Below are 24,271 nucleotides of genomic sequence, written 5' to 3' on the forward strand. Positions count from 1 at the left end.
TTTTGTAGCATAGTATGGAGGAGTATAATATTTATTTATTATTATAGCGCCATTTATTCCAATGGTGCTTTACATGTGAGGAGGGGTATACATAATAAAAACAAGGACTATAATCTTAATACAAGTCACGACTGGTCCAGGAGGAGAGAGGACCCTGCCCACGAGGGCTCACAATCTACAAGGGATGGGTGAGGATACAGTAGGTGAGGGCAGAGCTGATCGTGCAGCGGTTGGGTGGATCGGTGGTTACTGCAGGTTGTAGGCTTGTCGGAAGAGGTAGGTCTTTAGGTTGCTTTTGAAGGTTTCTATGGTAGGCGAGAGTCTATGTTTGGGTAGAGAGTTCTAGAGTAGGGGGGATGCGCGGGAGAAATCTTGTATGCGATTTGTGGGAGGAGGAGATAAGAGGGGAGTACAGGAGGAGATCTTGTGAGGATCAGAGGTTGCGTGCAGGTAAGTACCGGGAGACGAGGTCACAGAATTATGGAGGAGACAGGTTGTGGATGGCTTTGTATGCCATGGTTGAAGGGGTTGTCAAGTACTAAGGCAACCCCTTTTAACCTTTTTCCACAACAGACGTAATAGTACGGCGATGTCTGACTTCCCCTGTTTGGTGCGGGCTTCGGCCCTGGAGCCCACACCTTTCCAGGCACATGACAGCTGATCTATACAACTGACATGTGCCTGCAACAGCCGTAGATGGAATCACTATCCAACCGTGGCTGTTAACTAGTTAAAAGCTGCTGTAAATTTCTGACAGCAGCATATTACAAAAATAAAAATGTAAAAATCATCCCCCTTTTGCCCCATTCAAAATAAAACAATTTAAAAAAAAATCAAATATACACATTTGGTATCACTGTGTTCAGAATCGCCCGATCTATCAATTTAAAAAAAAAAAAAAATTAACCCGATGGCTAAACAGCGTAACTAGAAAAAACTCAAAATGCCAGAATGACTTTTGTTTGGTTGCCCCAACATTGCATTAAAATGCACTAATGGGCGATCAAAAGATCGTATCTGCACCAAAATGGTGTCAATAAAAACATCAGTTCAGCGAACAAAAAATAAGCCCTCACTCAACCCCAGATCCCGAAAAATGGAGACGCTACAGGTCTTGGAAAATGTTTTTAATTTTTTTTTTTTTTTTTTTAAATCAAACTTTGGAATTTTTTCCACCACTTAAATAAAAAAAGAACCTAGACATGTTTGATGTCTGTAAACTCGTAATAACCTGGAGGATCATAATGGCAGGTCAGTTTTAGCATTTAGTAAATATGGTAAAAAAGCTGTGGAATTGCACTTTTTTTTGGAATTTTTTTCCCGTTTTCCAGTACACAATATGTTAAAAGCAATGGTGTCGTTTGAAAGTACAACTCGTCCCACAAAAAACAAGCCATATTGACCGAAAAATAAAAAAAGTTATGGCTCTGGAAAGGAGGGGTCGCAAAATTCAAAATACCTCTGGTCGTGAAGGGGTTAAATGTTCACCCTCAATAAAATAACGCTTATCCTCTCCTCCCATGCCGGTTCCGTTCCTGGGGCTGTGATGCGGTGTTGTGACATATATCGCTGGTGCCCAATCAGCGCTGGCGTCATTGTCTCCACCTTTGGACAACCTGACATGAAGAGGAAGCCGGGGATCAGCCGTAGTCCAGACTTCCTCTTCATGTTCTGCTTGTCCGAAGGTGGAGACAGGGAGGTAAGTATAGGCTTTATTTTATTGGCACCAAACATTTGGTTTAAGGGGGGGTTGTCCTAGTAGTGGACAATCCCTTTAAGCTTTTGAACTGCACTCTCTGGGAAATTGGGAGCCAGAGAAGGTATTGACAGAGAGGAGAGGCATGGAATAGTGGGTGGATAGATGTGTTAGGCAGCAGAGTTTAGGACTGATTGGAGGGGTGCAAGAGTGTTAAAGGGGAGGCCACAGTGCAGGAGGTTGCAGTAGTCGAGGCGGGAGATGATGAGGGCAAGCACTAGTATTTTTTTTGCAGATTCTTGGTTCAGGAATGTGCGGATACGGGAAATATTTTCTGTTGTAGTCGGCAGGAGGTAGAAAGGTCTTGGATATGTGATCTGAAGGTGAGATCAGAGTCCAGGGTTCCCCTGAGGCAACGAGATTGCGGGACTGGGGAGAGAAGGCAGCCATTGACTTTGATGGATAGGACGGGTCCGTTGGGGGGTCGAGTGAGATGGGGGGGGGGGGAGATGATGAATTCTGTTTTATCCATATTAAGTTTTAGAAAACTAGCGGAGAAGGATGAGTTAGTGGACAGACGTGGGATTCTGGTTAGTAAGGAGGTGATATCAGGTCCAGAGATGTAGATGTTTGTCATCAGCATAGAGGTGATACTGCAAGCGGTGGGACTCTATCACTCTGAGCTGTTCCAGGCCGAAGGTGTAGATGGAGAAGAGCAGGGGCCCTAAGACTGAATCTTGGGGAAACCAACAGATAGTGGGTGAGATGAGGAGGTGGTGTGTGAGGGGGAGACGCTGAATATCCGGTTTATTAGGTATGACGAGATCCAAGATAGGGCCAAGTCTGTGATGCCAAGAAATGAGGGTCTGTAGCAATAGTGAATGGTCCATTTTGTCAAAGTCAGAGGACCGGTACAGGAGGAAGAGGACAGAGTAATATAAAAGGCAGAGTACAGATCCAGGAGGAGGAGGACAGAGTAATAAAGAAGGCAGAGGACATGTCCAGGAGGAGGAGGGCAGAGTAGTGTTGCTTGGCTTTGGTTTCAGTGAAATTATGGTTTCAGAAGACAGATTGTAAGCGGTCAGAGGGAGCAGGAGGAGAGGTGGGAAGACAGTTCAAGATGGATGTGTTGTTCCGCTATTTTTGAGGCATAGGGGAGAAATAATATGGGGCGATAGCTAGACACACAGCATGGGTTAAGGGAGGGCTTTTTGATGGGATGGGTGTGATCGAGGCATGCTTTAAGCAAGAAGGGAAGACACTAGTTGTTGGTAACAGGTTGAAGACATGGGTTAGGGTTCTAATGAAGACGACTGCGGTTTGGGATGAGGTAGGACGGAATCGGGTCAAGAGAACAAGTTTTGTGATGTGATCTGGAGAGTAGAGCGGAAAGTTGATCTTTAATGGAGGGAAGCTGGTTTTGGAAGAGATTAGTTATCAGGAGGGGTTTTGGGGACTGTAGGTCAAAACTTTGTCTGATGTTATCAATCTTCTGCTTGAAGAATGAGCCAAAGTCTTCAGCTGAGAGGAGTGGCTGTTTAGGGTTGTGAGACAGGGAGGAAATGAAATATGAGAAGTTTTGTTTTGCAGCAGCGAGTGTGGCCTTGAAAGTAGTGAGGGACTGTTTGAATGTGATGAAGTGCTTGTTGGAGTGTGATCTTTTCCATCTCCACTCAGCAACCCTGGAAGGCTGCTTCAGTTCTTTAGTCACACTGGTGTGCCAAGGTTGCCTGTTGATTGTGCTTGCTTTGGTATGTGTGGAGAGGGTAACCGATTTGAGAGCTGCCGCTGTTGTGGAGTGATATGAAGCGGCAGTAGCATCTGCATTGTGTAAGGAACTTATGTCAGCAAGAGGGAGAAGGTATTCAGAGAGTGAGTGTAAATCAAGGTGTTTTGAGATTTCTGCGATGGTGTGAAAGTTTTAGTGGAGATTGTGCACCTGGAGAGGGAAGGTAATGTAAGTGAGTTGTGGTCAGAAAAGGGCAGAGGTGAGTTGGAGAGGTTAGATAGGGAGCAGAGGCGGGTGAAGATGAGGTCCAGTGTGTGGCCATCTTTGTGAGTGGCTGCAGAAGACCATTGCTTGAGACCGAAGGAAGAAGTGAGAGACGCTTAGAGACAGCTGAGTGAGAATTATCAATGGAGATGTTGAAGTCACAAAAGTTAATAGTAAGGATGTCAGCGGAAAGGAAGTTAAATAGCCAGGTGGTGAAGTGGTCAAAGAGAGGTGGTGGCTGACCCTGGGGGTGGTGAATGACAACCAGTTGGAAGTTTTAGAAGAAGTAGATGCCCACATAGTGCACCTCCAAAAGACAGAAGGTTAACGGAAGGTGGCAGTGGAATTTGGGTGAAGGAGCAGTTATCTGACAGGAGAAAACCAACTCCTCCACCATGCTTGCTGATGAGACTGGTGGTGTGGGAAAGGTGGAATTCACCATAAGAAAGTGCAGCTGGAGAGGCTGTGTCAGAGGGGGTGAGCCAGGTTTTGGTGAGGAATGAAAGTTTGTTAGTAATGAAAAGATCATGGATGTAGGAAAGTTTGTTGCAGACGAGCGAGCGTTCTACAGACCTCCTGTTGGCGGGACTGGGGAAGCGGGAGTGGTGCGAATGAGTATAAGGTTAGAAAGGTTGTGGAGATTTTTGTGCACCGGGTTCTATCACTTTTCTATAATGTGATTGAGTCCTGATTCTCCCACTACCAAAAATGATTGACAACTCTACATATATACGCTGGGAAGCCAAGACTCTCTGGCTTCCTCTATAAGTAGGAGGAGCAGGACTCTCAGGCTGTTTCATGAGTAGGTGGGATGAGGAGGACTCTCAGGGTTTCTCTGAGTAGGGGAGAAGATCAGGATTCTCCAGCTTTCTTTGTGTGTATGCAGGAGGTGCAGGACTCTCAGGCCTTCTCTGTGGGTAGGCGGGAGGAGCAGGGGGGTCTCATGGCTTCTTTCAGTATGCGAGATGATCAGGACTCAGGCTTTCTCTTTGAGTAGGTGGGAAGAGCGGGACTCTCAGGCTTTCTCTATGAGTAGACGGGAAGTGCAGGATTCTCCAGGTTTTCTCTGTGAGTAGGTGAAATGATCAGGACTCGGGCTTTCTTTGTGAGTAGTTGGGATGAATAGGTCTCAGGCTTTTTCTGTGAGTAGGTGGGATGATCAGGATTCGGGCTTTCTCTGTGTGTAAGCGGGAAGAGTAGGACTCTCAGGCTTTCTCTGTGTGTAAGCGGGAAGAGTAGGACTCTCAGGCTTTCTCTGTGTGTAAGGGGGAAGAGTAGGGCTCTCAGGCTTTCTCTGTGTGTAAGCGGGAAGAGTAGGGCTCTCAGGCTTTCTCTGTGTGTAAGCGGGAAGAGTAGGACTCTCAGGCTTTCTCTGTGTGCAAGCGGGAAGAGTAGGACTCTCAGGCTTTCTCTGTGTGTAAGCGGGAAGAGTAGGACTCTCAGGCTTTCTCTGTGTGTAAGCGGGAAGAGTAGGACTCTCAGGCTTTCTCTGTGTGTAAGCGGGAAGAGTAGAACTCTCAGGCTTTCTCTGTGTGTAAGCGGGAAGAGTAGGACTCTCAGGCTTTCTCTGTGTGTAAGCGGGAAGAGTAGGACTCTCAGGCTTTCTCTGTGTGTAAGCGGGAAGAGTAGGACTCTCAGGCTTTCTCTGTGTGTAAGCGGGAAGAGTAGGGCTCTCAGGCTTTCTCTGTGTGTAAGCGGGAAGAGTAGGACTCTCAGTCTTTCTCTGTGTGTAAGCGGGAAGAGTAGGACTCTCAGGCTTTCTCTGTGTGTAAGGCCTCTTTCACACTTCAGTTTTTTGCATCAGTTCAAATCCGCCAAAAAGTCATACAAGCGGATCCGTTGTTAACTGATGTGAACGGATGGCACAGGATTCGTTTTTAGACGGATCCTGAAAATGCGGAAATTGAGAGAGAGAGAAAGCGAGAGAGAGAGAATTTTTTTTTTTTTTTTGTCCGGCACCCAGAAAGAATTTCGGGTTAAATGAGTGTCTGGAGGATCCGCCAGAGGAAAAAACGTTACAAGCTCCCTTTTTAAATCTTTGAGGATGTTGGCGGATCCTCAAAAAAAACGGATGCAACGGACAGCAATCCGCCATTAATGCAAGTCAATGGGGAAAAAAACGGATCCTCAAAAAAAATTTGAGGATCCGTTTTTTCAAAACCTGGCGGATTGTGACTAATTGTAAAAAACGGAAGTGTGAAAGAGGCCTAAGCGGGAAGAGTAGGACTCTCAGGCTTTCTCTGTGTGTAAGCGGGAAGAGTAGGACTCTCAGGCTTTCTCTGTGTGTAAGCGGGAAGAGTAGGACTCTCAGGCTTTCTCTGTGTGTAAGCGGGAAGAGTAGGACTCTCAGGCTTTCTCTGTGTGTAAGCGGGAAGAGTAGGACTCTCAGGCTTTCTCTGTGAGTAGGCAGGATGTGTACTACAGGAGTCTCCAGGCTTTCTCTGTGAGTAGTCAGGACTCGGGCTTTCTCTGTGATTTAGCAGGAGGAGTAGGACTCTTAGGATTTCTCAGTGTGTAATCTAAGGAAGTGGGACCCTCAGACTTTTTATATATGAGTATTGGGCTTTTTTCACTGCCTTCCAGCTTTTCACATGAAAATCCAGAAAAATCTTAGAATCTATATATCCTCAAACTCGTCATCTGCCCCTGTTTCCTGTGGTGCTCTTCGATAGACCCGACAGAGCTGTTATTAGTAAGATAAGATCAGTATACTCCTGTCATGCAAATATCTGTGCTGCTGTATTTTCCCTTTGTCCATTCACAGGATGAGGACATGGGCCACTTGGGACCCAGTTACTTCCTGCATCATTGCATCCAATATGTGTATGGAAAATACAGTGAAAAAATATTGCAGCGTGCCCTAGTCTGATTGGATTAATGGAGCAGGCGAGGGCTTGGGAGGAGCAGGCGAGGGCTGGGAGGTGCAGGCAGCTGTTACACTCCATCTTGCAGTTTCATTGTGAAGCCTTGTGAGCCATGTCCGCGTGCATTGGGGGTCTCTGTCCTCTCCGTGTGCATTGCAGGGGTGTGTCCATATCACTCATTGGTTTTCTTCTTTTGTAGGCCAAGAGCGATGGATCGTCAAAAGGGTTTGGAAAATCGGCAGGCGCATTTAAGGGTATTTCCTCAAGTAGATTTCTACCTAAAGGAACCAAATCAAAGGTGAACTTGGAAGAACAGGGGAGGCAGAAGGTGTCCTTCAGTTTCAGCTTCACAAAAAAAACCTTCCAGAACAGATTACTGACACCTTTAGTCAGCGACAAGCAAAATGAGCCGCAGAGTAATCCGCTCGCACTCGGCTCCGCAGAGCAAATCTCAAAGCTCAAGATGGACTTTGTGGAATCTACTGGTGGAGTCATGGAAGTTTCTCCACCAAAGCCCAAGGTGGAACTGGGAAAAATTCATTTCAAAAAGCATCTTCTAAGCGTTACAAGCAAACTACCAGCACCCCAATCTCCTCCACCCCCACCTCCGCCACCTCCTCCTATAATATCTGCCCCCATATCCCACTCACACTCACCCCAAGAGGCACAGATAGAACGCATGAAATCCTCTCCAGATGTTGAAGTGGTGCCATTTCCAGCAAACACATCTTTCACAAAGTCACCGTTGAAAGAACATACAAGCTCTGCTTCCTCAAAAGAACGGTTATCGCCATCCCCATCATCAAGCAGAACTGGCACAAAGGAAAGCAGAGAGTGGTCTTTAATTTCTGTTGTAGAAATCCCGAGCACTCAGATGGTCGTCGACAAAGTGGAGACGACTGCGATAAAAGAATATTCCCATATTGGGAAGGAAGAGAAGAGTTATACCAGTGTGCAAAGCGTCAAATCTAATCCTAGCCCAGAAAAACCCAGATCCAAATCGTCTCACTCAGAAACTATAGTTGTTGGCTCAGAGTCTGATGAAGATTCAGTCCAGACCTCCTCCAGCCATCGCTCCCATGAGTTAAAACACGCTTCCAGTAAAGAAAGGGACTCTAAAAGGTGCTCTATGTCCTTGAGAAGCGAGGACAGTGGGAAGTATACGTCATCAAGATCGAGGTCTGGAAAGGATCAGAAACATTCTGGTTATTCCAGGTCAGACAGAGACTCCAAATATTCGTCGTCTTATTCTCACTGTAGGTCAGACCGTGAACGCAGGAGAAGCAAATCCCGTTCCAGGTCACGATCAAGGTCTAGATCGGACAGAGGTCCAAGAAGTAGCTTATCATTTTCTAGATCTGAACGTTCACATCATTACGAGTCTGAGCGGAGATATCACAGGAGTTCTCCTTATCGAACGAGATACTCACGCTCCTATGCAGACAGTAGGGCCAGGGACAGTTCTGATTCTGAAGATGATTATCGAAGATCCTATTCCAGACCTAGCGATTCCCGACATCCTCCATCATCTTCTCATTCTTACAGAGAAACCAGGATGATATCGTCTTCACACTCAAAATACGACAAAGATCTCAAATTCGATTCTTCGCATTATTCTGATCGCAGAGGAACTACGACGTCCAGCAGAACTGGAAAAGATAGCAAGTCTCCTGCCGGAGAATCTTCTAGGAGAGGTTCTCCTCCAAAAGAAGCGAACATTAAACATGGGTCCTCACATTGGAGGGTCGAGAACTTAAAGTCCATTTTCCCAAAATCCTCAGATTCCAAATCGGACTCTGTGACTTCAGGAAGAAAAATTTCTAAATGGGATTTGGAAGAAAGACCGGTCCCGAAAGATGAGCGTAAAACGGTCAAAAAAGATGAAAGTTCCCCATTGAACATACCCGTCCACAAGAAGGCAGCTTCTCCTCTCTTTTATAGGCATAAGGTGACTTCTACCATCGAAAACAAAATGGTGACTAGTTTTGATCCTAACTTGGAAGACACTGAGCAGTTTATAGATGATCAGCAAAGTAACAGTTCCCCCCGAACCAACGATGATCTCCCCCATGGGCGAGGATGGCATTTCGTTACTCTCAGTTCTACGGAAAATTTTCACTCTGAGGATCCGAACGAAACACCCGACTCTGAAAACTGTAATTCAGACGTTCCTGAAATGAGCTTTGATAGCAGTGAAACTGAACAACTTGATAAGTCTGATGAGGACCTCGGGGCGCATGCGCTTAGCAGGCTGTATGCCGTCTCAGAAGACGGTGAGAAAATCCCTCCAAGTGAAGCACATCGCTGTTATGTTACAGTGCATGAAGATTCCATGTCGCCATCAGAGTCAAAAAACCACCTAGAAAGCATTACCAAAGACTCACGTCCTTGTCATGATTCCAACGAGACGGACTGTAAAACACCGGACCCCGGGGACGAATTCTGTCATTCCACGGGCCGGGAGCAAATCGGTGACAATCACACTTCTGTAATTCACCTTCAGCCTGAGCCTCGAATAACAAACTTAATTTTGCAAAAGTCCAGTCTAGCTATGAGCTTCTTTGCTGAGCGGGATTTACCTTCTGAAACTACTGCCCCCAAAATCTGTTATCTACAAAGTACACACAGTGAGGCGCCAGCTGAAGAAACCCCAGAGAAGAACAAAACTAGTGACAAAAATGACTGTGTCCCCAATGAAGTGACTGTGGGAGAAGTCCTGCCGTCGTCACCACAAGTTTGCAAATCAAAAAATTCTTTAGCGATCAAAAATTCTTCAACAGGTAATGTGGAAGAAAACGAAAAGTCTTCTGCTTCTCTTGAAATTGCGGCTGAATGGATCGAAGTCCATGTAGAAAATGAGTTTTCCAAGCAGGAGCTCGACACGTGTGAGGTCCTCCACACTGAGGCAGTGGAGGAGACTATTAATGATGGATCACAGTTACCCTCTGACAGCATGGTGCCGTCCATGAACTTCATCAGCGCCGTCCAGGCGTATTACTCTGACAGCGAAGAGCGTGAAAGCGCCAATAGTGAATCGGAGGATACAGATTCTGATGACAGTGGCCTCCCCAGGAATCGTTTGCAATCGGTCGTGGTGGTTCCTAAAACCTCTATACTAACCATGGAAGAATCTATAATGTCTCCAGTCGCTCCAGAAGAAGGTCAGCAGTTTACATTACTCATGGAGGAAGGTCAGACATCTATAACTATCAAAGATGGTGAAATGTCGTCAATGTCCGTGGAAGTAGCGGAACCTTCTGCAATTAACGCGGATGATGCAAACCTAGCTGAATTTAGTATGAATAGTGCTAAAATACCTGCAGTGACCATGGAAAAACTTTCTATATTTACCATTGAAAGCATGAATCCAGCTGCGGTGACCATGGAAGATGCAGGACCAGCTGCGGTGACCTTGGAAGGTGCAGGACGAGCTGCGGTGACCTTGGAAGGTGCAGGACGAGCTGCGGTGACCATGGAAGGTGCAGGACGAGCTGCGGTGACCATGGAAGGTGCAGGACAAGCTGCGGTGACCATGGAAGGTGCGGGACCAGCTGCGGTGACCATGGAAGGTGCGGGACCAGCTGTGGTGACATTGGGAGGTTCAAAACTGGCTGCAGTGACCAAGGAAGGTGCACGACCCACTGCAGTGACCACGGAAGGTGCACGACCCACTGCAGTGACCATGGAAAGTGCACGACCCGCTGCAGTGATCATAGAAGATGCAAAACCAGCTGCAATAACCAAGGAAAGTGCACGACCCACTGCAGTGAGCATAGAAGCTGCAATAACTAAGGAAAGTGTAGGACCAGAAGCAGTGACCATGGAAGGATTGAGACCAACAGCAGTGACTATAGAAAGGTCAAGACCGACATCGGTAACTATGGAGGATGCAGGCCTTGCTGTATTGAGCGTGAAGGGCGCCAGACCGACTGCGTTGGCTGTGGAGGGCAAAAAACTGACATCACTTATCATTGAGGGTGAAGGCCTGGCTGCTGTGACCATAGAAAGTGTGAGACCGGCTACGGTGACCATGGAAGGTTCAATACCGACTGCAGTAATCGTAGATGATGCAACACCGGCAGTGGTGACAATGGATAGTGTGACACCGGCCGTGGTAACCATGGAAGGGGCAAGACCAACTCTAATATCCACAGAAGAAGAAAAGCCATTGGCATTGATCATGGATGAAGTGAAGTCATTATTACGGATCATGGATATTAAACCATCGGCATTATCTGCCAAGGAAGCACAAACGTCATCCTCATTCAGGGAAGGTGCAGATCTGTCTCCGATAACCATGGAAGAACCTAAAATCCATATATTATCCATTGAGACAATTCAAAATGATCATAATCTTCAAGAAAGCAGATCAGAACACTTTAAGGAGAGAAACTCTGTGCACATCCCTATCCCCAGCACGCCTGCCATACTGGAAGATAACAGAAAGAACGTTCCCGTTCCAAAAACAGAGAACCAGCACCCTTCTTCCGATTCCAATGTCAGCACCAGCCGTCCTGTACCCATAAAACCTAAAAACAAAGGCAAAGCCCTCATAGAGGGTAACGCAGCACAAGAGAGCCAAATGCTTGGCCCAGCCAAACCCAAGGAGCCAGAAAAGCCTGCAACGCCCGCCGCTCCGTCCATACACCCCACAGTAGAAAAGCAGCTGGTGGCGAGCTTTGTAGAGAGGCCGGACAGTCGGCACCAGGGACCCGGATACAATCGAGCCCCCGGGCACGGAGACTACTCGCGAGTGGATGGATTCCAGGCAGCAGAAGACTTGTCTGACCTAGGATGGGACTTCTCTCAGCCTGAAAAGCCGAGCAGCACTTACCAGCCCCCGGACAGTAGCTACATGTACTTTTGCTACCAACAAGGAAGCAGCGGCCACGATCCTTCACACAATTATGTCGGTGACAACGGATATTGGAATTCTAGCTACCCCAGCAAGCACGACGACAAGTACAGCAAGCCGTCCGGCCAACTCCCCGACTCCGTCACCCACTGCTATAATGAAGATGACGACGATGAAGAGTACGATTACTCCTGGAATAAGGATCACATGCACGAGATCGGACACCATCCTAAAGCTTTCCCCAATAAATCCAGGGAGAGCAGCTCGGTGCAAGCGCATGAGATCAGCAGCAACTCCATAAAGGACCACGGACCGCGCACTGACAAGAGAGAGACGCTGGCCCGCGAGCGGTCAGACATGAAGGAACGAGGACCACCTAAGAAAAGGAGGCAGGAGTTAGAGAGCGACTTGGAGAACGATGCTGAAGCGCTAGAGAGAAGGAAAATGAAGGCTGAAGCCGGTCTAGTGGACTCGCCAGCCTCAAAGCATGGCCACACGGGACCCATCTGCTGCATGGAGGACTTCAGGGACCCACAGCACTGGAAGGATTGCTACAAGCTGGGGAAGATGCCGACATACTTCGACCTGATAGAGGAGAATGTCTACCTGACTGAGAGGTATGGCCAGCACTTACTGCACCTACCCCAAATCTGCTGATTGTGTCTCTGCAGAGCATCGCTCCTCACCTCCTGACAGTGATATATCCTGCAGATTATTACACCACTGACCTCTCTGCAGAGCATCGCTCCTCCACCTCTTGACATAGTGATTTATCCTGCAGATTATTACAGCACTGACCTCTCTGCAGAGCATCGCTCCTCCACCTCCTGACAGATACATAGTGATATATCCTGGAGATTATTACACCACTGACCTCTCTGCAGAGCATCGCTCCTCCACCTCCTGACAGATACAGTGATATATCCTGCAGATTATTACACCACTGACCTCTCTGCAGAGCATCGCTCCTCCACCTCCTGACAGATACATAGTGATATATCCTGCAGATTATTACACCACTGACCTCTCTGCAGAGCATCGCTCCTTCACTTGCTTCATATTACACACTGACTTCTCTCCTTCCCCGTTGCAGACTATCTGTCCCTACTGTGATTTCTGTTTTGTAGGAAGAAGAATAAAAGTCACCGGGATATAAAGCGAATGCAGTGCGAGTGCCCGCTGCTGTCTAAGGAGGAGCGGTCTCAGGGCGAGGTGGCCTGCGGAGAAGACTGTCTCAACCGCCTGCTCATGATTGAATGGTAACTGCTCCTGTGCCCGGCACAATCTCGCCATCTGTAGATCTGCACCTCTGACCACTGTTTTCTGTAGAGTCAATCTGTCCGCGCTTGACCAGTGTGCACATGTCTGTAAAAATTCGGGATTGCCATCAGTCCCCAAATAATTTTGTTCAAAAAACTGGAAATCACCAATGAGGAGAGAAGGGGATGCGGCTGCAGCTTCTCATTGTGAGATGAGCTAAGCATTCTGTGAGAGGGAAACGGGGAGAAGGCATCGCAGGCCGGGGTGCTGGGCGCAGGCCGTGGGGAGAAGGCGTCGCAGGCCGGGGTGCTGGGCGCAGGCCGTGGGGAGAAGGCGTCGCAGGCCGGGGTGCTGGGCGCAGGCCGTGGGGAGAAGGCGTCGCAGGCCGGGGTGCTGGGCGCAGGCCGTGGGGAGAAGGCGTCGCAGGCCGGGGTGCTGGGCGCAGGCCGTGGGGAGAAGGCGTTGCAGGCCGGGGTGCTGGGCGCAGGCCGTGGGGAGAAGGCGTCGCAGGCCGGGGTGCTGGGCGCAGGCCGTGGGGAGAAGGCGTCGCAGGCCGGGGTGCTGGGCGCAGGCCGTGGGGAGAAGGCGTCGCAGGCCGGGGTGCTGGGCGCAGGCCGTGGGGAGAAGGCGTCGCAGGCCGGGGTGCTGGGCGCAGGCCGTGGGGAGAAGGCGTCGCAGGCCGGGGTGCTGGGCGCAGGCCGTGGGGAGAAGGAGTCGCAGGCCGGGGTGCTGGGCGCAGGCCGTGGGGAGAAGGCGTCGCAGGCCGGGGTGCTGGGCGCAGGCCGTGGGGAAAAGGCGTCGCAGGCCGGGGTGCTGGGCGCAGGCCGTGGGGAGAAGGCGTCGCAGGCCGGGGTGCTGGGCGCAGGCCGTGGGGAGAAGGCGTCGCAGGCCGGGGTGCTGGGCGCAGGCCGTGGGGAGAAGGTGTCGCAGGCCGGGGTGCTGGGCGCAGGCCGTGGGGAGAAGGTGTCGCAGGCCGGGGTGCTGGGCGCAGGCCGTGGGGAAAAAGCGTCGCAGGCCGGGGTGCTGGGCGCAGGCTGTGGGGAGAAGGCGTCGCAGGCCGGGGTGCTGGGCGCAGGCCGGGGTGCTGGGCGCAGGCCGTGGGGAAAAGGCGTCGCAGGCCGGGGTGCTGGGCGCAGGCTGTGGGGAGAAGGCGTCGCAGGCCGGGGTGCTGGGCGCAGGCCGTGGGGAGAAGGCGTCGCAGGCCGGGGTGCTGGGCGCAGGCCGTGGGGAGAAGGTGTCGCAGGCCGTGGGGAGAAGGTGTCGCAGCCCGGGGTGCTGGGCGCAGGCCGTGGGGAGAAGTCGTCGCAGGCCGGGGTGCTGGGCGCAGGGATATCAGAAGTGCATGTGGCCAAGAGAACAAGCAACTCATCAGCTGGAGCCAGTAGGTCTGGCAGCATGGGGGTCTCTGCACAAAGCAAGAGAAGGTACCCCAATGTATTCAAGGTTATGTTCACACGTAGGGTTTTTTCATGTGGCTTTTAGTGGTTTGCATGAAACATATAGGCTATGACCAGAAAGCTGCAACAGAAGTTTTAAGTGTGTTTTGGTGCTAACACATTTTTGATCTCCATGGTGTAAAACTGCAGTAAAAACACTCCTAGAATTGCTTTGCTGCTTTAAGAAAAAAAAAAAAGCACCACAGGTCACAAACCGCAAAGGAAAAAATCCGCCTTGTGACTCAGACTTTATAGAATTGTTTCAGATTGCAGCTGCTGTAAACCGCTTTTTATTCCGCATTCAAAAACGCTGTGTGTGAACAATCTCTTATTTCCTGTCTCACCGGGGGTATTAATATGAAATCTGCGTCTGGTGGGGGATGCGAGACACTGCGCTCAGCGAGGAGGCCCCCCGAGAGCGACAGCTAGGGTCTGCAGTTGTATATTACAAATGAAGCCCATTATAAGGACTTATTAGGAATTAGCGGATTGTTGTAGATCTGCATGCGCATGAGGGAGAGCCGAGCATATGGATCTGTGTGCCGCTCGTCTCATGACTCTTCTCCTGTTATTTCCCAGCTCATCGAGGTGCCCGAATGGAGATTATTGCTCCAACCGACGTTTCCAGAGGAAGCAACATGCCGACGTTGAATGCATCCTGACTGATAAGAAGGGCTGGGGCCTCCGAGCCGGCAGAGACCTAAAACCGTAAGCTTATGGTAGATCCACCTGCCCTGAGGGGTTAACAGGGCCCGGCTGGTATTGGGGTTGCTAGCCAAAGTTGTCTGCCATTTCTGCATTCTGAAGAGCCGCCTGATCTCACCCATGGAACATTCGATTTGGTCTCAATCTTCATCTAATTACTTCCAGTCCACCCGTAGACTTACAATGTTTGGGTCAGCCGCATGTTACTCAGCAACGATGATCTGAAGCATCACCGCCTAACAAGCGGTGGCCTGAGATCGGAGCGGGGAGCCGCTGTCAGACACAGCCAGACTCCACATAGAGAAAGCAGAGAGGCTTTATTATCACCTCTGCCTTCCTGGTCACGCTATACACCACGCTGGACAAGCGTTCCTTCTCCAGACCAAGCAATCGTGTGATCGCCAGGTGCTTGGGGGGGCGCAGGAGCAAATTATTACAAATGTTAGGCCCCACGCATGATGACAAAAAAAAACCACAAAAATGATTTATGTATATTCAAAGGAGAAAAATATTAAATCTCATGAAAACCGCAAAAAACATCAAAATGTACCAGGAACGAGGAAAATGTCTGTCTTGGATGATTCTGGATTTCCTTCCCACAGGAACACGTTTGTGCTGGAGTACTGCGGAGAGGTACTGGACCACAAGGAGTTCAAAGGCCGCGTGAAGGAGTATGCCCGCAGCAAGAACATCCACTATTATTTCATGGCTCTGAAAAATGATGAGGTGAGAGGAGTAGTCTGGGGGGCAGTAATAGAGGGAGGATGGACGCGACGGAGTGTGTAGGCGAGGATGGAGTCGATGGAGGGGGCGGCAGAGCAGGCAGGGGAGGATGGAGGTGGCATGGCGGAGGGGGCGTGCAGGTGAGGATGGAGTCGGCGGCGAGGCGTGCAAGGGAGGATGGAGTCGGCGGCGGGGCGTGAAGGGGAGGATGGAGTCGGCGGCGGGGCGTGAAGGGGAGGATGAATTTAGGGGCTAGCAGAGGAGAATGGAGGTGGCGGGGCGTGGAGGGGGCGCGCAGGCGAGGATGGAGTCTGCGGCGGGGCGCGCAGGCTAGGATGGAGTCTGCGGCGGGGCGCGCAGGCTAGGATGGAGTCGGCGGCGGGGCGCGCAGGCGAGGATGGAGTCGGCGGCGGGGCGCGCAGGCGAGGATGGAGTCGGCGGCGGGGCGCGCAGGCGAGGATGGAGTCGGCGGCGGGGCGCGCCGGCGAGGATGGAGGGGGCGGGCATGTGAGTATATGCTGCTCACGTCCATCCTGGGGCAGCGGCCATCTCTCCCAGACAGTCCAATCTCTTCCAGCGATGTCTTCATTGATCACGTTCTGTGTTTTTCCCACAGATTATTGACGCAACGCAGAAGGGAAACTGTTCGCGCTTTATGAATCATAGCTGTGACCCCAACTGTGAGACACAGAAGGTGAGGCTGGAGCTGGGGGGCACGAACCATCGTGCCTGCAGCTGGGTGGATCCTGACCTAATGTCACTCTGCTTTCTGCCCTGTGTAGTGGACGGTTAATGGACAGCTCAGGGTGGGCTTTTTTACCACCAGACTGGTGCCAGCTGGCGCTGAGCTGACATTTGACTACCAGTTCCAGCGATACGGGTAAGGACCACTCTTATAACATACCATAGAAAATTCAATATTATTTATACTTTTTTTTGTTTCTCTCTTTGGGACCTCATGTTGGTTTCCAGCACCAAATGACTGGGTGCTTTTTGTCCTTGCAATATCGGAGGGATAGCCAGACCCATATCCTCCGTCGCCCCTGTGGTGTTCACCTTACAGGGCTGCTCCCATCCTGTTCTCCGCTCCTGTATGGCAACCATATTGGCTTTCTGGCTCATGTATTTCAATGCTCTTAGCGATTGTAATAATTCCCATTCTCTCTCATATGTTGCAGTAAGGAGGCTCAGAAATGCTTCTGTGGATCGGCGAACTGCAGAGGATACCTCGGAGGGGAGAATCGTGTCAGTGTCCGAGCAGCTGGGGGCAAGATGAAGAAAGAAAGGTCCCGCAAGAAGGATTCTGTGAGTGTCCCGTGTACTGGAGAGAGAGCCTCAGTGTAATGATGGTCCCTTATTTCAGCACCAGTCCTCTTATCCCACCATGTGGAAGGTCCTGACAGGACTTCTGTAGCCTCATTGCCTGGCGTCTGTGTCCCTGTACATTGTAGGCCCCATCGTAGAGATGTCAGACTCCTCACATAAGTGTATCTGTGTGCATCCAAAGTTCTGATAGTCCAGAACTCTTAGTGTTCTGGATTGTGCCGGATTTTCAGAATGTCACATCACATTTCCTCTCTGCTGTGAATCCAGGTGGACGGAGAGCTGGAGGCCCTGCTGGAGAACGGAGAAGGTCTGTCGGACAAGAACCAGGTGCTCAGCTTATCGAGGCTCATGGTCCGAATTGAGACTTTAGAGCAGAAGCAAACCTGCCTGAAGCTGATCCGGGTGAGAATCCAGAACGGCTCCGCTGTTATAGGAGTGTGCGGCTGTTACTGAACACGGGGCGTCCACATTGTGTGTTAAATAACATCAGAGTTTATTCCGAGACCGCAGCATTTCTGCACAGTTTGGGAAATAGTTGACCAAAAAAAGCATCACACAACTGCCTTGTGAGGCTGTGCCATCAGCCCAGGAGACCCCCCCCCCCGAGGTCCAGATACACCCACCCGGTCCGAGCTCAGCCCATTTTCTCTTGCCCCAAGGGATTGTGCACAGTGGGATATATTTACCATGCACAAGTAATTGTTCCAACACTAGCAAGCAAGTCGTGCACCTGATTAGTCTGGAGGTTTAGACACTTCATACACCTCCTTGGATATGTCAATCAGTAGGGTGTGAAGCACATGGCTGCACTCTCCCCTCTAGTGATAGGGGTCCACTGCTCTGTACCCCACCAATTACCTCTGTGGTGATGTATACATATGGTTTATGTGCTGCAGATTATGGCCGTCGGCTCCAGGTTCACCCTCTGCCGCTTTTCTCTCCTCAGAATACACAGTCTCAGTCCTGCCTCAAGTTTTTCCTGGAGTGTCACGGATTGTCGCTCTTGTGGATCTGGATGGCCGAACTTGGAGACAACCAGGGGAACACAAGTTCCAGCATCCGGCTGCAGCTAGAGGTCAGGGCTCTGTGAGCACTTTATTTATTAATCTTCTACCTATGCCTTATTATGTCTGGTCTTTTACTCCAGTCACACCAAAAGCTGCACCAGATGTCACCGCCAATCCCTGATCTTTCTATCTGGCACTTGCTGCTTGGGATCTTGGCTTTATTAGCAGAGTTGTGAATGCTGCTCTGGAAATTGCTGAAGCAAACATCCTGTGCAGTATCCGTAAATGTCGGGCTCTATTCATATGATCTGCAGTTTCTGCGATAGAAATTCCCCCTGACCTATATGCCCAATGCACTAATAGACTTAATGAACCAATACACAAGAGTATCGTGGGGTAGAGTATTTCTGAGTGCCCGACGTCCACAGATGGGGGTTGTGCTTACAGCCCAACACCATGCAGGACACTTGGCATTTGCCACAGCACACCAGGATTGGCAAATTAGCCACTGGCGCCCTGTGCTCTTCACAGATGAAAGGAGGTTCACACTGAGCACATGTGACAGACGTGACAGAGTCTGGAGACGCCGTGGAGAGCGCTCTGCTGCCTGCAACATCCTTCAGCATGACCGGTTTGGCAGTGGGTCAGTAATGTTGTGGGGAGGCATTTCTTTGGAGGGCCACACGGTGTTGGGCTATGAGCCCAACCCCCATCTGTGGACGTCAGGCACTCAGACCATCCTCATGGAGTTGGTTTCTAACCGTTTGTGCAGATACATGCACATTTGTGGCCTACTGGAGGTCATTTTGCAGGGCTTTGGCAGTGCTCCTCCTGTTACTCCTTGCACAAAGGCGTAGGTAGCGGTCCTGCTGCTGGGTTGTTGCCCTCTTACGGCCCCCTCCACGTCTCCTGGTGTACTGGCCTGTCTCCTGGTAGCGGTTAAAAAAGGCGCCCTGTTAGTCTGTGGGGACTTTAACATCACCCTTTGCCCCAACATTGACAAATCGGTACCCCCTCAAAAGAAACAAAATACCTGATCACTCTCTCAGACCCTCCTAGCGGAAGAACTCTGGCGGGTTCTGCAGACTCTGAGTGGGATTACACCTTCTACTCACACTCACATAGTTTATTCCAGAACTGATCTAATGGTCACAGATAAATGGTTATTACAGGACATCCAAAAGGCCACGATAGGGAACATCACCTGGTTGGACCACGCCCCAGTCTCCTGCCAAATTACAGAGGGATACAACTACCCGACATATTCCCCATGGAGAGTGAATAACTATCTAATCGCGTCCCATAAAATTATGCCCCATTTACAGGACGTACTAACAAAATTCTTCACAATTAATAACACACCTGATGTGCCCACATCTACAGTATGGTGCGCCCACAAGGCCAGCATCCGGGGTAAACTGCTCCAAATAGCGTCCCAAAATAAAAAAAGTGAGACTACACCAAATAGAGGAAATTAATCAAAACATAACCGCAATAGAAGAGACACACAAACATAGCGCCACAAACACAATATTCCAAGAATTACAGAAACGAAAGTATGAATTATACCAAATGCTCCAACATGAATATGAGCACAATCTACGGAAAAGGAAAGCCAAATATTACTGGCCGGGTAACAAAGCGGGCAAAATATTAGCCAACAGAATTACTCCCAAAATGACCACACAACGGTTATCCCACATACAGAACAACCAAAAAATAAAATGTATAACCCTAAGGAGATCGCTAGTACCTTCTCACATTATTACTCCTCCCTCCATAATCTGCAGGAAAATACCGCAATACCACAACCCACCCCCCAACTAATAAATCAGCTCTTAGAGAGTGTAAAACTGCTTAAAATACCAGAGGACACAATTACATACAGTGGGTACGGAAAGTATTCAGACCCCTTTAAATTTTTCACTCTTTGTTTCATTGCAGCCATTTGGTAAATTCAAGAACGTTCATGTTTTTCTCAACCCATCTTAACTGATAAAAAAAAACAAATGTAGAAATGTTTGCAAATTAATTAAAAAAAAACAAAAAACTGAAATCTCACATGGTCATAAGTATTGTGTCCAGTTTTGGGCACCACATTTTAAAAAAGACATCAACAAACTGGAGCAAGTTCAGAAAAGAGCGACCAGAATGGTGACCGGTCTGCAAACCCTGTCTTATGAGGAAAGGTTGCAGGATTTGGGAATGTTTAGTTTGCAAAAGAGAAGACTGAGAGGAGACTTAATAGCTGTCTACAAATATCTCAAGGGCTGTCACATTGTAGAAGGATCAACTTTATTCTCATTTGCACAAGGAAAGACTAGAAGCAATGGGATGAAACTGAATGGGAGGAGACACAGATTAGATATTAGAAAAAACTTTTTGACAGTTAGAGTGATCAATGAGTGGAACAGGCTGCCACGAGAAGTGGTGAGTCCTCCTTCAATGGAAGTCTTCAAACAGAGGCTGGACAGACATCTGACCGGGATGATTTAGCGAATCCTGCTTTGAGCAGGGGGTTGGACCAGATGGCCCAGGAGGTCCCTTCCAACTCTACAATTCTATGATTCTATTCAGTCTCTTTGCTCAGACACGCATATGTAAGTCACATGCTGTCCATTTCCTTGTGATCCTCCTTGAGATGGTTCTACTCCACTGGAGTTCAGCTGTGTGTAATTACACTGATAGGACTTGATTTGTAAAGGCGCACACCTGTCTATATATATATATATATATATATATATATATATATATATATATATATCTCTAGTTTTACATTTGCGTCTTTGTGCGCAAGTAGAAACGCATGCAAAAACGCACATGCGCTTTTGTTTTGTTAAAACGCTTGCGCATAAAAAACGCAGTTTCTAGACATGTTTACTCTTGAAACGCATGCATATGCATGTCCATGCGCACATCTGCGTTCCCATAGACTGTAATGCGTTGTTTTGACGCATTCCGTGCACAAGCGTACGCATGCGTTTTTTTGACGCCTTTGGGCGGACCCAAAAATGCAACATGTTTCGTCCTGCGCGTCTAGACGCACACCTGGAAAAAACGCATGCGCACGAAAATGCAGACAAACGCATGCAAACACAAGACCATGCATACGCCATGTTAAACATAGGTACGCATGCGCACGGATGCGCTGCGCACAAAAACGCTAATGTGAAACCAGCCTAAGACCTCACAGCTCACAGTGCATATCACACCAAATGAGAATAATGAAGTCAAAGGAACTGGCCAAGGAGCTCAGAGACAGAATTGTGGCAAGGCACAGATCTGGCCAAGGTTGCAAAAGAATTTCTGCAGCACTCAAGGTTCCTAAGAGCACAGTGGCCTCCAAAATCCTTACATGGAAGAAGTTTGGGACCACCAGAAGTCTTGCTAGACCTGGCCGTCCAGCCAAACTGAGCAATCGTGGGAGAAGAACCTTGGTGAGAGAGGTAAAGAAGAACCCCAAGATCACTGTGGCTGAGCTCCACAGATGTAGTAGGGAGATGGGAGAAAGTTCCACAAAGTCAACTATGACTGCAGCCCTCCATCAGTCAGGCCTTTATGGCAGAGTGGCGCGACGGAAGCCTCTCCTCAGTGCAAGACATATAAAAGCCCGCATAGAGTTTGCTAAAAAAAAACACATGAAGGGCTCCCAGACTATGAGAAATAAGATTCTCTGGTCTGATCAGATGAAGATAGAACTTTTTTGTGATAATTCTATGCGGTATGTGTGGAGAAAACCAGGCACTGCTCATCATCTGCCCAATACAATCCCAACAGTGAAACATGGTGGTGGCAGCCTCATGCTATGGGGGTGTTTTTCAGCTGCTGGGACAGGACGACTGGTTGCAATTCAAGGAAACATGACTGCGGCCAAGTACAGAGATATCCTGGATGAAAACCTCTTCCAGAGTGCTCTGGACCTCAGACTTGGCCGAAGGTTCACCTTCCAACAAGACAATGACCCTAAGGGTCCAGTTTCACTTAGCGACGCACCAGCAATCCCGACAACTATACGACCTGGTAAGGATTGCTGGTGCGATCCTCGGCGGTCGTTGGTACCTTGTCACACAGCAGCTTTTCTGAACGATTCCTGCCTGAGTTCTGCGTCGCCAACGAGGTTGCTCGTCGGGTCAAACACAGCGATGCGCGCTGGGAAGCGGGACACCGACGATGAAAAAATGGCCCAGGACATTCGAGCACGATCAGCGATATACAGCGGGGGGGCCGGTCGCCGCTGCGTGTCACATGTAGCGAGATCGCTGGCGCGTCACAAAATCGATGACGCTTCAGCAATCTCACTATGTGAGACTGGGGCTTTAGCACGCAGGTAAAATAACAAAGGAGTGGCTTCACAACAACTCTGTGACCGTTCTTGACTGGCCCAGCCAGAGCCCTGACCTAAACCCAATGGAGCATCTCTGGAGAGACCTGAAAATGGCTGTCCACCAACGCTCACCATCCAACCTGACGGAACTGGAGAGGATCTGCAAGGAAGAATAGCAGAGGATCCCCAAACCCAGGGGTGAAAAACTTGTGGCCTCATTCCCAAGAAGACTCATGGCTGTACTAGCTCAGAAGGTGCCTCTCCTCAATACTGAGCAAAGGGGCTGAATACTCATGGCCATGTGAGATTTAAGGTTTTCTTTTTTAATAAATTTGCAACAATTTCTACACTTCTGTTTTTTTCTGTCGAGATGGGGAGCAGAGTGTAGATTTATGAGAAAAAAACTTTTTTGAATTTACCAAATGGCTGCAATGAAACAAAGAATGAAAAATTTAAAGGGGTCTGAATACTTTCCGTACCCACTGTATATTAAACCAACCAATATCCCAAACAGAAATACAGCAAACAATTAGAGAAATAACAAATCCCCCGGCCCTGATGGACTAACGAGCAATTAATTCAAAACATTTCAAGACCTGCTAATCCCTCACATGACGTCAATTTTCCCAAATTTTATGCAAACCGGGAAAATTCCAAAAGAGAGGATACAGGCAACAATTATACCCGTCCCCAAACCAGGGAAAACCCCTGATCGGACCTTCAATTTTAGGCCGATTTCATTATTGAATTACAGACCTTTAAAATTTATTCCAAAATCCTAACCAATAGGATCTCAGAAATAATCCCGGCGTTAGTGCATAAAGACCAAGTGGGATTTGTTAACTCTTGACAGACCCTGGATAGTACGAGGAGGATGATTGATATCATCCATATGGCTGGAGGGAGACAGACCCCTCTATATTACTCTGTTTAGATGCCAAAAAGGCGTTCAATCGTGTGCATTAGAGGTTTTTATTCGAAGTGCTGTCCAGATTTGGGTTTGACAGTAATATACTTCGAGCGATCGCCCCTCTACACTCCGGCCGGTCGCCCCTCTACACTCCGGCCGGTCGCCCCTCTACACTCCGGCCGGTCGGCCCTCTACACTCCGGCCGGTCGCCCCTCTACACTCCGGCCGGTCGCCCCTCTACACTCCGGCCGGTCGCCCCTCTACACTCCGGCCGGTCGCCCCTCTACACTCCGGCCGGTCGCCCCTCTACACTCCGGCCGCTCGCCCCTCTACACTCCGGCCGGTCGCCCCTCTACACTCCGGCCGGTCGCCCCTCTACACTCCGGCCGGTCGCCCCTCTACACTCCGGCCGGTCGCCCCTCTACACTCCGGCCGGTCGCCCCTCTACACTCTAACCCATCAGCCTCCGTTCTTATTTCAGGAATGATGTCAGATACATTTGATATCACTAATAGAACAAGGCAGGGGTGCCCACATTCTCCTCTAATATTTGTGCTAAGAATCAAACCCTTAGCTAAAAAAATTAGATCACATCCTGAAATAACCAGTATTGAAATTGGTAATACAGAGCACAAAATCGGGTTTTTTGCTGACGACCTTATTTTATCCCTTATCAATCTCGAAGAGTCGCTCAATTGAGTAATGGAAGTGATTTAGAATCCTTTACCCAAGTATCATATTAAAAATTGAATGTCCCTAAATGCCAAATTCGGAATCTAACGCCCTCCATACCACACCCTGTAAACCTAAAACCTAAGTACCTCTTTAAGTGGGATAATGAAAATATAACATATCTTGGAATCCGCTTGGCCTCCTCAGTAAATATAATGCTGTCATTAAATGATGAAGCTCTCAGATAAAAGATCAAAGGCGACATGCTGCGCATGAAGCAGCACGACATGTCCTGGTTAGGAACAACAGCGTCCGCAAAAATGTCCATATTCCCTCAAATATTGTACGTATTCCTCAATCTTCCTATCACAGTCCCCATGAAAATACTCAAAGAATTACAAAGAATCATATTAAAATAAATGTCAGGAAAAACAACACAGTTAAAGCAGATATACTACTATATATCCCAATAACAGAAGGAGGACTGGGCTGCCCCTCAG

General features: G+C 49.0%; 1 protein-coding gene across 2 annotated transcripts in view; it reads left to right on the forward strand.

Moving 5' to 3' along the window:
- The window catches only part of SETD2 (SET domain containing 2, histone lysine methyltransferase), an 81,467-nt gene that overhangs the window by 26,606 nt on the left and 30,590 nt on the right, over positions 1 to 24,271 (forward strand). For both annotated transcript variants that reach the window (XM_073551163.1, XM_073551164.1), the window contains 9 exons: positions 6,753 to 12,025; positions 12,536 to 12,667; positions 14,684 to 14,812; positions 15,412 to 15,535; positions 16,149 to 16,226; positions 16,315 to 16,412; positions 16,711 to 16,837; positions 17,126 to 17,260; positions 17,805 to 17,933. In XM_073551163.1, the coding sequence (XP_073407264.1) occupies positions 6,753 to 12,025; positions 12,536 to 12,667; positions 14,684 to 14,812; positions 15,412 to 15,535; positions 16,149 to 16,226; positions 16,315 to 16,412; positions 16,711 to 16,837; positions 17,126 to 17,260; positions 17,805 to 17,933 (6,225 nt within the window). The remainder of the gene's footprint in view (positions 1 to 6,752; positions 12,026 to 12,535; positions 12,668 to 14,683; positions 14,813 to 15,411; positions 15,536 to 16,148; positions 16,227 to 16,314; positions 16,413 to 16,710; positions 16,838 to 17,125; positions 17,261 to 17,804; positions 17,934 to 24,271) is intronic.

This window comes from Dendrobates tinctorius, unplaced genomic scaffold (genome assembly GCF_039654945.1).
Source record: "Dendrobates tinctorius isolate UK_male_01 unplaced genomic scaffold, ASM3965494v1 ptg000173l, whole genome shotgun sequence".
In the NCBI taxonomy this organism is placed as follows: Eukaryota; Metazoa; Chordata; class Amphibia; order Anura; family Dendrobatidae; genus Dendrobates; species Dendrobates tinctorius.